This window comes from Anastrepha ludens, chromosome 3 (genome assembly GCF_028408465.1).
Source record: "Anastrepha ludens isolate Willacy chromosome 3, idAnaLude1.1, whole genome shotgun sequence".
NCBI lineage: Eukaryota > Metazoa > Arthropoda > Insecta > Diptera > Tephritidae > Anastrepha > Anastrepha ludens.
This window is the reverse complement of record NC_071499.1, coordinates 53,366,617-53,380,643: the sequence shown is the minus strand read 5'-3', so window position 1 is coordinate 53,380,643 and position 14,027 is coordinate 53,366,617. Positions and strand designations below refer to the sequence as shown.

At 34.2% G+C, this 14,027-nt stretch overlaps 1 protein-coding gene across 1 annotated transcript in view; it reads right to left on the bottom strand.

The window, feature by feature from the left end:
- Positions 1-4,273: 4,273 nt before the first annotated feature.
- The window catches only part of LOC128857952 (uncharacterized), a 75,564-nt gene continuing 65,810 nt past the window's right edge, over positions 4,274-14,027 (bottom strand). Inside the window, exon 2 of the mRNA XM_054093811.1 lies at positions 4,274-5,779. Coding sequence (XP_053949786.1) covers positions 5,757-5,779 — 23 coding nt within the window. The 3' untranslated portion in view covers positions 4,274-5,756. The remainder of the gene's footprint in view (positions 5,780-14,027) is intronic.

The following is a 14,027-nucleotide window of genomic DNA, read 5'->3' as shown; positions in this document are numbered from 1 at the left end:
AAATAATAAAAATAATAAATATAAAAAACAATGTAAATCTTAAACTTATAAAATAAAATAGAATAAAAAAATTTGAAAATATGTGCTTATGAAAACACGAATAAAGATTAAAAACAATTTTTTTTTCTAATTCTTTAATAAAAAAAAAAATATTAATTTAAAATATAAAATTTAAATGTTTTTTTAACTTTTTTTCTTAAGCACATATTTTCAATTTTTTTTATTTTATTATATAAGACTTAGATTTAGATTTTTTTTTAATTTTAAATTGTAAATTTTTTTTTTATTTTTTTAAATTATTTAATTATAAAATTTTGTTTAATTTTTTAAATTATTTAATTTAAAAATTAAAATGTTTTAGATTTTAATTAAAAAAAAAATTTTTTAATCTTTACTCATTTTTCCATAAGCACATATTTTCAATTTGTTTTAATTTTATTTTATAAGATTTAGATTTAAATTTTTTCTAATTTTTAATTCTTAATTTCTTTTTTTTTTTTAACTTTTTAAAATTATTTAATTTTAATTTTTTTCTATTTTTTAAAACTATTTAATTTAAAAATTAAAATGTTTTTTTTTTTTTTAACTAAAAAACTAAACATTTTTTTTTTAATCTTTATTCATTTTTTATAAGCACATATTTTCAAATTTTTTTTATTTTATTTTATTTTATAAGATTTAGATTTAAATTTTTTCAATTTTAAATTTTTTTTTTTATTTTTTGAAGTTATTTATATTAATAAATTTTTTTTTTTAATTATTTAACTTAAAAATTAAAATGTTTTTTTTTTAATTGAAAAATTAAAATTTTTTTTTTTAATCTTTATTAATTTCTTCATAAGTATATATTTTCAAATTGTTTTTATTTTATTTTATAAGATTTAGATTTAAATTTTTTTCAGTTTTTAATTTTAAAATTTTTTGTTATTTTAAAAATTAAAATGTTTTTTTTTAATTGAAAAATTAAAACTTTTGTTTAATCTTTATTAATTTTTTCATAAGCACATATTTTCAATTTTTTTATTCTATTTTATTTTATAAGATTTAGATTTAAATGTTTTTTAATTTTTTTTATAAAATTCAGAGAAAGACAGCTGCCGTTGTGTTACACTCCCAGGATAACCGTTTGCTGACAAATTATACGCGATTATCAATTGAAAGGGAGGGAAAAAACAGTGTAAAACTCACTTTAAAAAGACCACCCTAGTAGAACGCATCTCGTGCAGTCACCATCTCATGCAGGTATTCGCAATTTTCTGCATTTCATTTGACTATCCATTTATTCTCTCACTGTGGGTTGTAGCGAAATTTCTGCGCATTTAAACAAATGTGGCGCTCGCAAAACGATGGAAATGCAACCATTTATGCTTAACAAGTTTTTCTAGTGCATACCTTCTCCCACCTCTCTCTCCTCACCTCTCCCCATAAGTGTGTGTGTCTTTTCTCTTCCTTTCATCCGCTTTGTGCGTGTGCTTTTTCACATTCACATGTGTCTAAATATTTGTTTACAAGTCTGTATGTATGTGTATGGGTATTCTCCGTTTGTACAGCTTAGAGAAGTTTATCATGTTGCTATCATAAATTTTCTTAGTTTTTCCTGTGGACAAGTTGCAATTAATTGCATATGCGTACTTTATTTCGTACTCTACTATTCGACTCGTTCGTTATACTTTTCGTTTAGTTTTATGTTTGTTTTTGTTTTTTTTTTTTTTTTCTTACAACAGTGTTGCCACAGCTGAGATAAATGTTGCTTGGATATCGTTTATGGAAATTAAATGCATAAAGGCCAACTGTTTTCTCTGAAAATACAAAGTGACTGTTAGCTCTGAAGTAAAACTTAATGAAAATAAACGGTTGTATGCAAATTTGCGTTTTTCAAGGCGAGGGCGAAATGTAAGTTGGTAGAATTATAAGCAGAATAGTGAGTAGTTGAGTACATACACACATACATATGTATGTATTGTAATTTTGACACATACTCAGAATTCATAATTCACTTAAGCTCCTTGACAGGATGAACACTTTGAAAATAGTAAGCTCTCTATGGACTTCACAAGTGGAACTTAGCGAGTCACGATATAGTCATTTGCGATACGAACTGCAATAGAGGGAGGCTGAAAGGGAGGGAGAAAAGATATCAGGAGATACGTTTTTAAGCGAAAAGAAAGAACATTTGAGGGAGAAGAACTTGGCACGCCCGCTACCAAGCGTCACATACTCGTATATGTGTCAACTGCGTTTCCATGAGGGGCCGTCGACACAAATATGCGATGATGGTGGTCTAGAAATTTCAAATAATCGATTTTTTGTTTTTTCGATATTTCCAAATTATAGTATCTTAAGAATACACTGTCAAATTTTCAGGCGGAAATTTCCAATATTATAAATTCCTGAAAATACCCTCAACTTTCGAACTCTAGACCACAAGGACCTCTTAATTCAATTATAACTCCATTCGCTGCCATCTGCGAGAGCAGGTCGTCAGATGCATAATTTGTGGCAAGTGATCTCAAGATAACAGATACCTTTAAAATATGAGTGTGAGTAGCTTATCTGCGGAATCAGAAAAGGGGTCTGCAGCAGCTAATTCTGACGTCAGTGTTTCTCCAGGTGTACCTAACTCGACAGATAACAGATCCCTAAGAGCACATTTTCAATGAGCAGCCAGGTTTAAAAATAAATATTCGCTTTAATCCTTTGGGACGGCGAATATCGCAGGCGATGGAACGATGAGCTGTATGAGCTTTACGACGACATAGACATAGCGCAGCGAATAAAGATCCAGAGGCTACGTTGGCTGGGTCATATCGTCCGAAGGGGCACAAACGCTCAATGTTGGAGGTAGCAGAGGAAGAGGAAAGATCACGTGGAGAAGACTTGGCTTCACTTGGTGTGTTCAATGGGTTAGTTAAATTCGGGCAAATTCGCGTAATCTGTTATCGCGCCATTTAAGAACAAGAAGAATCCTTCACCTATAGATAATAGGTCTATTTATAAGTTCGTGCGGTTTTACAACAGATGGCGTAACTTGATTATTATTCCATCGATCCACATTTCCAAACATTCATTGGAGAGCTACTGTCGTAAGGCACAAACGTCAGTATAAGTTTTTTATTTGAAGCGTAAACAACAATATTTTTACCACACTTGAAAATGTCGAATTTCGTGCCAAATAATGTGTTTTTGCGGGGAATTCTTCTTCATTATTTTAATATGAAGAAAAAAGCAGCCGAAAGTCATCGTATCTTGGTGGAAGTTTATGGTGAGCATGCTCTATCTGAGCGAACGTGCCAGAAGTGGTTTGCACGCTTTAAAAGTGGTGATTTTGGCTTGGAAGACGAAGAACGCGAGGGTGCGCCGCCAAAGTTCATGGATACCGAATTGGAGGAATTGCTCGATCAAGATCCGGCTCAAACGCAAGAAGAGGTTGCAAAAACTTTGGGAGTTGATCAATCAACCATTTCCAAACGTTTAAAAGCCATGGGAATGATCCGAAAGGTAGGCCATTGGGTGCCGTATGAATTGAAGCCAAGAGACGTTGAACGCCGTTTTATGGCATGCGAACAACTGCTTCAACGGCACAAAAGAAAGGGTTTTTTGCATCGAATTGTGACTGGCGATGAAAAGTGGGTCCATTACGACAATCCAAAACGTCGGGCAACGTATGGATACCCTGGCCATGCTTCAACATCGACGTCGGCGCAGAATATTCATGGCCTGAAGGTTATGCTGTGTATCTGGTGGGACCAGCTGGGTGTTGTGTATTATGAGCTACTGAAACCGAATGAAACGATTACGGGGGATGTCTACCGACGACAATTGATGCGTTTGAGCCGAGCACTGCGAGAAAAACGGCCGCAATACGCCGATAGACACGACAAAGTTATTTTGCAACATGACAATGCTCGGCCACATGTTGCACAAGTGGTCAAAACATACTTAGAAACGCTCAAATGGGATGTCCTACCCCACCCGCCGTATAGTCCAGACCTTGCGCCATCCGATTACTATCTCTTCCGATCGATGCAACATGGCCTGGCTGACCAGCACTTCCGTAATTACGATGAAGTCAAAAAATGGATCGATTCGTGGATTGCGGCAAAACCGACCGAATTTTTCACAAAGGGAATCCGTGAATTGCCAGAAAGATGGGAAAAAGTAGTAGTAAGCGATGGACAATATTTTGAATATTAAATTTGTAACCATTTTACGTCAATAAAGTTTCAAATTTCGAAAAAAAACCGCACGAACTTATTCATAGTCCTATTACATATTCGATGATTTTTGACAATCAGTTATTCAACAATAGTCATGACTGAACACACGATCGAACTGATTCGCGAAAACATTTTAAGTCGCAAAAGTCAAATCAGAACAATTGGACTCCAACTGCATCTGAAAAATAGAACTTGTTTTTTGTGTTGTGCGTTATGCAAAATATTCTTCTTCGAAAAAGTGATGTGGAGAAATAAATTTAAGACAATACTTCGAAATTTCGTTTTTATAGACCAAGAGACGATACTTCTGGCTGGTTGCACAAAATTGACCAAGTGCTGGTACATATCTTGCGCAATATGCAAATCACTTATTATTCTGGCGAAAATCTGTCTTTGGACGAAGTTTTCATGCTATGGTGCGGACACCTAAGTTTTAAGCAATACATCGCTAGTAAAAAAGCAAAATATGGAGTAAAGTTTTATGAATTGTGGACGCTAGATGGTCATTTACTAAATGTTCTGATATATGGATGCAGGGAAAGGGACTGTTAAAAATGACTGTTATCAATTCCGTGAAGATACTGCTCTGCACCTTCCATATATTGATGCTCAGTCGTCTTAGAGCTCACGAATACCTAAAGCGATTTCTCATTTTCCGAAAAAATGCGCTAAAAGGTTGATGTCGCGTATGTTATCAAAAAAAGAAAAAAAATTGGAGAATTTTTTTACGACCTGTGGTTGCTAAAATAATGGCTTGGCAATTTGTCTACGTATCAATCCATGTTTTAAAGATTAGAATAAAATAAATAAATCAATAATTAGCGCGTACACTTCTGTTAGCTATTTGGCCAAGCTCTTACTTTTATTTGTGGCGTGCGTTTTGATGTTGTTCCTCAAATGGAGGGCTCTAAGGTTTTAAGCCGACTCCGAATGGCTGCTTTTTATGAAGAGCCGAAATACACTCGGATGTTTGCCATTGCCTGCCGAGGGGCAACCGCTATTAGAAACAAATGTTTCTTTACATATTTGCTTACTTATCCAAAGAGGTTGTAATGAGCCTCATGAGTCATCACTAATTTCCCTAAAAAGTCTGACTTTTCGTTACTCAATTGCAACAGCCTCTGACTGTAAAGTGTTTGCAGAATGACACTCTTTGAGCCACCTTGTACATAAAACTTACAAAATTTACACCAGTTTTTCAATTTGAGTGAAATGTGACTAACATTTTTCGAGCACTGCTTTGTAATCCAGTTGTATGTTATTATTGCTTTTTAACCCGCTTTAACCCCATTTAGAGCTTATTTAATTTTTTATTTGTTTCAGTTTAATCTTTTCAATTGATTCGTGTATGGAGGTTGCATTTAAAATTTAAAGCTATGACATAGAAAAGCTCGCTCTTACGTTTTTCGCCTTCTGTTTTTCTGTATTTTTTTTTTTTTTTTTTTTTTTTTTTTGTAAAACTCATGCATGCATAATACATATGTACGTTTCCAACTAATGGTTCGCAAGCCATGTTGCTGTTGCTTTCAAGCGAATATTTTACATCAACAATGAGTACAAACCTGTAATGAAAAGAGATAAAATAAGTTAGTCATGAAATTTGTATGGCAAGTAAAACATACAATGTATTTTTATAAAATATTTTGGTTTCTTATTTACATTGACAGCAAAATCAATAAACTAAAAAAATTTTACAAAAACAATGTACGCGCATCTGCCGCTAAGCCAATTGATGGGACAGTTAAAATGCAAAGTAAATATTTTGAAATATTCGCATGTATTTCGTGGGCTTATGTATATATATTAAAGGGTGTATGCTACTTTAAAAATAAGTACACATGCACAGAAGCAGGGAAAAATACTAGTTGGGGACTAGAATACTGTCAGTTCACCTTTCAGTTCATCCAATTCGCGTTTTATCTATTTTTCATGCCAGCAAGCGGTATTTTTAACACGGCGATGTCCTACGAAATGTCATTTGTCCGGCTTAAGCTATGCATCATCAAAATACCAGTTCATACTAAAAAAAAACAAAAATCTAGTTTCAAAAATATCAAGTTTTAGACCACTTAAAACGAGAAAAAAAAAAAAATTTCAACTCAACTCCAACGTTTTAATTTATTTTAGTTTTGTTGGATGGCATGGCAACTTGGATGATAAAAGATTCTGATATGAAACGCATAGAAGCATTCGAGATATGGATACTAAGAAGACTCCACCGAAGACTGCATCGACCGTAGCTCCAACTCTGAAGTACTTCAAAAAGTAAAAAGCGTTAAGAGCTTCTACGGTGCATTAAACGCAAAAAAACAGCCAACCTGTGTCTTAATGGCGAAATTATAAATATTATCTCCTGCAACTTATACTGCAATTAGAGATTGACGGGGCATCGCAAGAAGAAAACTATCTTGGTTTCGAAATATACGTCAATAGATCTAGCCCGAAACAGAGACATTTTTTTCAAATATTGTAAAAAATGTATGAATATGATTTAAGATAAAGATAAAGATAAAGGTAAAGATAAAGATAAAGATAAAGATGAAGATAAAGATAAAGATAAAGATAAAGATAAAGATAAAGATAAAGATAAAGATAAAGATAAAGATAAAGATAAAGATAAAGATAAAGATAAAGATAAAGATAAAGATAAAGATAAAGATAAAGATAAAGATAAAGATAAAGATAAAGGTAAAGGTAAAGATAAAGATAAAGATAAAGATAAAGATAAAGATAAAGATAAAGATAAAGATAAAGATAAAGATAAAGATAAAGATAAAGATAAAGATAAAGATAAAGATAAAGATAAAGATAAAGATAAAGATAAAGATAAAGATAAAAATAAAAATAAAAACAAAAACAAAGATAAAGATAAAGATAAAGATAAAGATAAAGATAAAGATTAAGATAAAGATAAAGATAAAGATAAAGATAAAGATAAAGATAAAGATAAAGATAAAGATAAAGATAAAGATAAAGATAAAGATAAAGATAAAGATAAAGATAAAGATAAAGATAAAGATAAAGATAAAGATAAAGATAAAGATAAAGATAAAGATAAAGATAAAGATAAAGATAAAGATAAAATAAGTTAAAAATGGTTGAATTTCAACAGAGTGAACACTATTAATTCGAAATGTCCTACACAAATTTTATTGCCATGAAAGTATGATCAAGAACAATTCCTTTCTAAGCTAGAAAAAATATGTAACAGTGAGATTTGCTAAAGAACATTTTTGGAATCTGTAGATTTTTCAATTTAGGTTAGGCTAGGATAGGTTAGGTTGAGTGGCTGCGGCCGGAATAGTCCCATTGTGATACCACTGGAATTCGTCCTTTACACTCCAGAATCTTCTGTGAATCAACCTGTGGATTTAAGCAATTTTGTTAATTTTGGGCGACCCTCTTTGAAAGACCTCTCCAATGTTGTCGAGAAAGACGAAGCCGAGCGTGGACAGCCTTTTTCTGCATAGAGCAATGCATATACACAGGTGGTGTTCCACCGCTTCCTTGACAGCTTCGACAAAAGTCATTATGTGGTACCTTGTGTCTATTTGCATGCCTTCCAATTAGCCAATGCCCTGTTAGTACCCCTATCATATTTGTCATATCCTGTGTCTTAAGATTGAGTACAAATTTTGTGCGGCCGTGATTCCGTTCTAGCCAAGTTTGCCTACTTTTTTTAGCAAAAAGGTGATTGCCTCCAATTTTTTGAACTTAAATGCACAATAACTGCCCCAATCCAGAACTTAATCCAATTGAGCAAACAACTTGGTAGTTGAGCATACTAAACAAGTCCGGCTAACTGGCAGAGTTCGGAAAAGATTTGGTACAGGGCCACTCTATGATAGCATTTATAGTCTAGCACTTGATGGAATTGATACTGACACGATTAAAAGAAATTCTGCAAGCCGGAACATATGCAACAAAATTGTAGTTCGTAATTATTCTGTGTCCTAGAAGTTTTTGAGATCTGAAAGAAAATTTTACTGCCATCGTCACGAATTTAGTGCTGCTGTCAACCTTTTCCTTAAACCTTTGTTAATGTAATTGAAGAAGAGATGGTAGAGAGTAAACGAAGTAAGTAATAGGTCTATTTATAAGTTCGTGCGGTTTTACAACAGATGGCGTAACTTGATTATTATTCCATCGATCCACATTTCCAAACATTCATTGGAGAGCTACTGTCGTAAGGCACAAACGTCAGTATAAGTTTTTTATTTGAAGCGTAAACAACAATATTTTTACCACACTTGAAAATGTCGAATTTCGTGCCAAATAATGTGTTTTTGCGGGGAATTCTTCTTCATTATTTTAATATGAAGAAAAAAGCAGCCGAAAGTCATCGTATCTTGGTGGAAGTTTATGGTGAGCATGCTCTATCTGAGCGAACGTGCCAGAAGTGGTTTGCACGCTTTAAAAGTGGTGATTTTGGCTTGGAAGACGAAGAACGCGAGGGTGCGCCGCCAAAGTTCATGGATACCGAATTGGAGGAATTGCTCGATCAAGATCCGGCTCAAACGCAAGAAGAGGTTGCAAAAACTTTGGGAGTTGATCAATCAACCATTTCCAAACGTTTAAAAGCCATGGGAATGATCCGAAAGGTAGGCCATTGGGTGCCGTATGAATTGAAGCCAAGAGACGTTGAACGCCGTTTTATGGCATGCGAACAACTGCTTCAACGGCACAAAAGAAAGGGTTTTTTGCATCGAATTGTGACTGGCGATGAAAAGTGGGTCCATTACGACAATCCAAAACGTCGGGCAACGTATGGATACCCTGGCCATGCTTCAACATCGACGTCGGCGCAGAATATTCATGGCCTGAAGGTTATGCTGTGTATCTGGTGGGACCAGCTGGGTGTTGTGTATTATGAGCTACTGAAACCGAATGAAACGATTACGGGGGATGTCTACCGACGACAATTGATGCGTTTGAGCCGAGCACTGCGAGAAAAACGGCCGCAATACGCCGATAGACACGACAAAGTTATTTTGCAACATGACAATGCTCGGCCACATGTTGCACAAGTGGTCAAAACATACTTAGAAACGCTCAAATGGGATGTCCTACCCCACCCGCTGTATAGTCCAGACCTTGCGCCATCCGATTACTATCTCTTCCGATCGATGCAACATGGCCTGGCTGACCAGCACTTCCGTAATTACGATGAAGTCAAAAAATGGATCGATTCGTGGATTGCGGCAAAACCGACCGAATTTTTCACAAAGGGAATCCGTGAATTGCCAGAAAGATGGGAAAAAGTAGTAGTAAGCGATGGACAATATTTTGAATATTAAATTTGTAACCATTTTACGTCAATAAAGTTTCAAATTTCGAAAAAAAACCGCACGAACTTATTCATAGTCCTATTACAAAACATAACTTTTTACGTATGTATTTTAGTGATTCTCCAACAACAGAAATAATCAGTAGAATGATTATTAATTTCAGCTACAGAATAACACATGGGCTGAAAAGTCCCGGGTCTACCTAACAGATGGATGTCACCAGGTTTATTGCATTCACCTCTTTTCTAGTTAGTACTAACCTTAAAAAGGCAGCTGTTAAAATTTCATGACATTCTATTCATGAGAGTCGTGAGTTGTTGTGCTAAGACTGACAGCAGCGTCGATTATTTTCAAAACAATGGATCAAAAAGAATTTCGTATTTTAATTTTACACTGTTTTTGGATGGAAAAAAATACCGTTCAAGCAAAGCCATGGCTTGAAAAGTGTTACGGGAACTCCGCTCATCATCCGGATCAGAAACAACAATGAAACGTTGGTTTGCTGACTTCAAACGTGGTCGAGGAGACACCGATGATGCACAGCGCAGTGGGCATCCAAATGAGAACCAGAAAACATGAAAGAAATCTACAAAATCGTTTTGGATGATCGAAAACTGAAGTTTCGTGAGTTAGCTGATATCGTAAGGATATCAAAAGAACGTTTTGGCTGTACATTGCATGAGCATTTGACTATGAGAAAACTCTGTTCAAAGTAAGTGCCGCCTTCGCAAGTCAATCAAAACAATGTCAAAACTACATGAATTTAACTTCGAGTTGCTCCCACATTCACAGTATACGCCAGATTTGGCTCTCAGTGACTACTGGCTGAACTAAAAAAATGATCGCCGGTAAGAAATTTTGCTCGAATGAAAGACAAAAGATAAAACTTTCTACAAAAGTGGTATTGAAATGTTAGAGCGGCGCTGGATTGATTGCGTCGTTTTTGATGGAAATTGCGTTGATGAATAAAGCTAATTTTGAATAAAAAAAGTGTGTTTTTTTTTTTTTTTTGTTTTTTGTTAGCCCCGGGACTTTTCAGCCCATGTGTTAAGAGTATACTTGTATATGTTTTCTGTTTCTGGATCTGCCATTTCCTCAGGATTCTATTAACTTTTCAAATTCAATGCAGCTTTTTGATACTATAGCATTTATAATTTTTTATATAAATTCCAATTTCTTATAAAAAGTATTAGGTTGCTATTATCTTTTACCGAAATGAAGTACTTTACGTTCCAGGATGGGTCCCAAAAATATTGCGATATTTCGGGATCAACCATCAACTTGAATTTCAACAACCCCAATAGATATGCGCCTGAGAATTACATAAAAACGCTAAATAATACATTTCAATCCATGCACTGTCATCAAAAAAAAAAAAAAAAAAAAAGCTTGCAGATGCAGCTCTACGCGCAGCCTCCATGCAACCGCATACAAAATTTTATTGCACGCCATTTGCCCTCTTCCGGCCAGCACCACAGTGGCAGGGACGCAAAACAAGGAGCAGCAAGGGATTAAAACGCCGAAAAATCCGAGTATTTAGCAGAGAAATGAAAAAGTATAGCTTTTTGTGCAGGTAGCAGCGGTGTTAAGTAACTAACGGATGCTTCTGCTTTTTTTTCTTTTTTTTTTTTTTTTTTTTTTTTTGTTGTGGAAGTCGCGCTAGCCCAATTATACTTTTTATTTACCAAATGATTAAAATATTAAAAAACAAACAATTTATTTCCACCCAAACACGCAGCTCACCGCTGCTAAACTAAGTAAGTGAAATAATCCAGTAAAAATGCCAACGCAAACGCACACACACTCAAATGCGCATTATTTGCTTTTTAATAAAAATCTACATTTTTCGCCACATACAACTGCATTTTTTCGCGCTTTTCATTTTATTCAGTTTACTTTTGCCCTATGCATGTTTTCTACGCTGTCATTATTTCTTGTTTTCTTTTTTCTATTTGCATGCCAGCACCTGTGCACATAGCTGAAATTGCCCAGCCCGGCTATTGTAGGCAGTCTGAGCGTTTTTCACATCAAATATACATACAGAAATACCATACGTACACATATTCATTGTACATATAAAGGGTTTTCCATTAACAGGTGTTACAGGTGAATGGATTGCGCTGTCGAGAGATGATAACGATTTTTTTTTGCCGGAATTGGATGGTATTGAACTGGACAACGTTTATTTTCACAATGATCACAATTGGCCACCGAGATCCACTGATTTAACAACTTGTGACATTTTTCTTTGCGGCGCCATGTGAAAGAGAAGTTCCACGCCAACAGCCCAGAGTCAATTCAAGACCTCAAAGATGGAATTCGTGAGGCTATCGAAGACATAGGGCAGCTACTTTGCAATTCAGTTATGGAAAATTTCATGAAAAGGATATTCTCCTGTAAGCGTGGTCGTGGTGGTCATTTGCCTGATGTTATTTTCTACTATTAACGGCATACTTTCCTCTTTATAATGAAATAAACATCCGATCTTTATATTTAAAAATAGCAATTTTCTTTCAATATCAAAATAACACCTCTTATTAACAAACCCTATATAAGCATGCATAGAACCCACACTTATGTATGGATGTGTAACTATTTTTATGTCCGGCTATTTCTTGCTTGCCAACGGCCCATCCGTTTACTCACAAACCGCTTCGCTACTCTTTTTTGGTTAGCTACGCCGCACAGTGGTTTCTGGGCGGAAAAAATTCCAAATGATGAAAATTAACAAAAATATTTTTAAAAAAATTTTCTGAATAGCTAATTTAATGAGGTTTCTGAAAAAAAGAAATTCATTTATTTATATGATATGTGCTGCGCAGGAAAAATCGCCAAAGTTGTACTATTGCTGGCAGCAGGTTTTTCTGAATATTTTTCATAAAAGGTTGATTAATAAGTTCCTTAGCTGGATGAACAATATTTAAAATCTTTTATGATTTTTATATTAGGTATGGATAGTACCTTAGATAGAATATATAATATCGTTCCTCCAGTTATCATGGTCTTAGTAGAACATAAATCAGTTAATCGAAAGAAAATATGTAAAAGAGTATGCGATTAGGAGGTCTATAAAAAAAGCTCCACTCTTCTCCAAGCTGAGTACTATATTTTAGTATTAAGTACATTCTGCGCAATCAGATAGATGTAAAATCAGCTGCCACCAGCTGCCACCTTGGCCGTTTGAGGTCTTTAAATGTTCGTATTAGCTCAAAATCTTGATGAAATCAATTGTGTTATGTACTGTGTAAAAGCACTTGTTGATGAAATACAAATACTGGTCGAAGTAGCATTTGGAATAATAAAAAAATGTTTTTGAGAATAAAGTCAAGGAGTTGAAATAAATGTCATTAAAAAGTGTAGCCACCGGCGAATCGCAGCGTTATCTTGGAGAGTTCGACAAATATAATTTAGCTGCCTTTATTCGAAATTAGCAAGAAAACATTCTTCTAATTGCATTTTGCTTAATTTCATATTTCATTTAAATAATTTGTTTTACAAGTATATTGTGTACTGGTTAAAGAATAAATATTTTCTATCTTATCAAAGTTTCAACCCTGACATTAATTTTTAGCTTTTTAGACAACATTTTGTAATGGGTTCAGTCTCTGATTAATGCAGTTGGATTTACTTTGATGCCATCTTTTTTTGTGTAAGTTCATTGACATACTGCACTTCCTAGGAAAATACTCGCTCCTTCTTACAAACCAAACATTCCGTAGATTCTATACGAGTATACTTATTTAAATAATTAAAATTTATTGAATTACTTTATTGAAATGGAAAATTTTTCGATTTCCTATAAAATTTTGTATAAAAAGATCATTGATAATAATCGCGATCTTGATAAATTACAGTTATTCTTTAAAAATACTTACCCTAACGTCAGCGATTCTCAAATTCAAAAAGTTTTATTTCAAATAAAACAGCGATTTTTACCACACTTCAAAAAAATGGAATACTTGTAGCAGGACAAAAGCCAAATTTGAAGCTAAGTATAGTAGTTGGCTTGAAGGAGTTTTTCACTTCAATTTAGATGTAGAGTGTGCTTCTGTTTCAAAAAAAATTACAAAAAGAGTCGGTAGACCTCAAAAAAAGTTTGAGAATTGCTGTACGCGTGCTAAACGATATAAAATAAGTCAAGTTCGTTCATTATATTCCGATGAGCAAATTAAAAGTGCTGCTAAATCACGCACAAAGGCTCCAAAAATGCACCATATCGACGCTGACAAAGCACTTGCTATATTTATACAAACGGAAATGTCGAAATACCAATACCAAGTTTTGAGACAAGGTTTAAAAAAAGAGGGCCACGACATTCTTCCTCCTTATAGTAAGATTTTGGATGCGAAGAAAAGGTGTTATCCTGAAAGCATGACAATTACGGATACTTCAGCGTCTATTGATTTACAAGAACTTATAGACCACACAGCAAAGCGGCTGCTTGATTCGATGACTGAGGATGAAATCGCTGAAATTGACGATGAATCATTAATAATGTATTCTAAATGGGGTTGTGATGGTG